The 916-nt window shown below is 46.2% G+C and overlaps 1 protein-coding gene across 1 annotated transcript; it reads left to right on the top strand.

Moving 5' to 3' along the window:
* Positions 257 to 676, top strand: LOC109821604. The gene has a single exon (XM_020387781.1). The coding sequence runs from the start codon at positions 257 to 259 to the stop codon at positions 674 to 676; it is 420 nt and encodes a 139-aa protein (XP_020243370.1).

Raw genomic sequence — 916 nt, 5'->3', positions numbered from 1 at the left:
TAGTGAGGATATAATTGTAAAAAGTCAAAGACCGGTGTATTCCATTGAAGACGAAGGTATTTTTGCAAAATGCAGGGAGCCCCTAGGGTTTTCCAAATTGTATTTTAATTTTATGTTTTTTGTTATCTTTGGACTGTATAATCGGACTTTGGACACTTTTTATTTTTTTGGTGACGGGCTGATCCACGCAACATGTTTATTGCATGAATTTTTAATTCCTTATTATTAATTCATGTCTTTCAAATGCATAGATAAAATGGCTAAAATAGCGAGCGTTGATTTCGAAGTCCTTGACGCTGCTGGCAAGAATTATTTGAGTTGGCATGTGGACCTGAAGTTCCACTTACGTGCCCAGGGCTTATTAGCCACAATTTCAACTCCTGCTCCACCGGCTCCGGCCACTGGTACGGGTAATGCTGTAAATAATGCTGAGGTTGCTACTACAGTGATCGTCTCTGATATAGATAAGGCGAAAGCCATTATCTACATCAGGAGACATATTGATCGGACCCTGAAGGCCGAATACCTGACTGTAGAGGACCCAAAGGAATTGTGGACTGCACTTGAGGACCGATACAAACATCAGAAAGATGTGATCCTCCCACGTGCACGTTATGAGTGGGAAAACCTCCGACTTCAGGACTTTAAGTCCGTAGCTGAGTATAACTTTTTCTAAGTTTCGAGTCTTGAATCCGGCAGAGCTTCGCCTCCAAAATTTCCAACCCTTGAAAATGAACAATGCCTAGCCTATTTATAGGCACTCGAACCTGTGCCCGTGCACACGTGTCAGAGGTCGGCCACCTCAAGGTGGCCGGCACTGGGCCGAGCCACCTCAAGGTGGCTCGGCTCATGCCGAGCCACCAAGAGGTGGCTCGGCCGGCCACCTTGGTGGCTCGGCCACCGAGCCACCTCTTGG

Source organism: Asparagus officinalis, chromosome 8 (assembly GCF_001876935.1).
Source record: "Asparagus officinalis chromosome 8, Aspof.V1, whole genome shotgun sequence".
In the NCBI taxonomy this organism is placed as follows: domain Eukaryota; kingdom Viridiplantae; phylum Streptophyta; class Magnoliopsida; order Asparagales; family Asparagaceae; genus Asparagus; species Asparagus officinalis.
The sequence above is the reverse complement of the archived record's forward strand: the minus strand, read 5'-3'. Positions and strand labels throughout refer to the sequence as shown.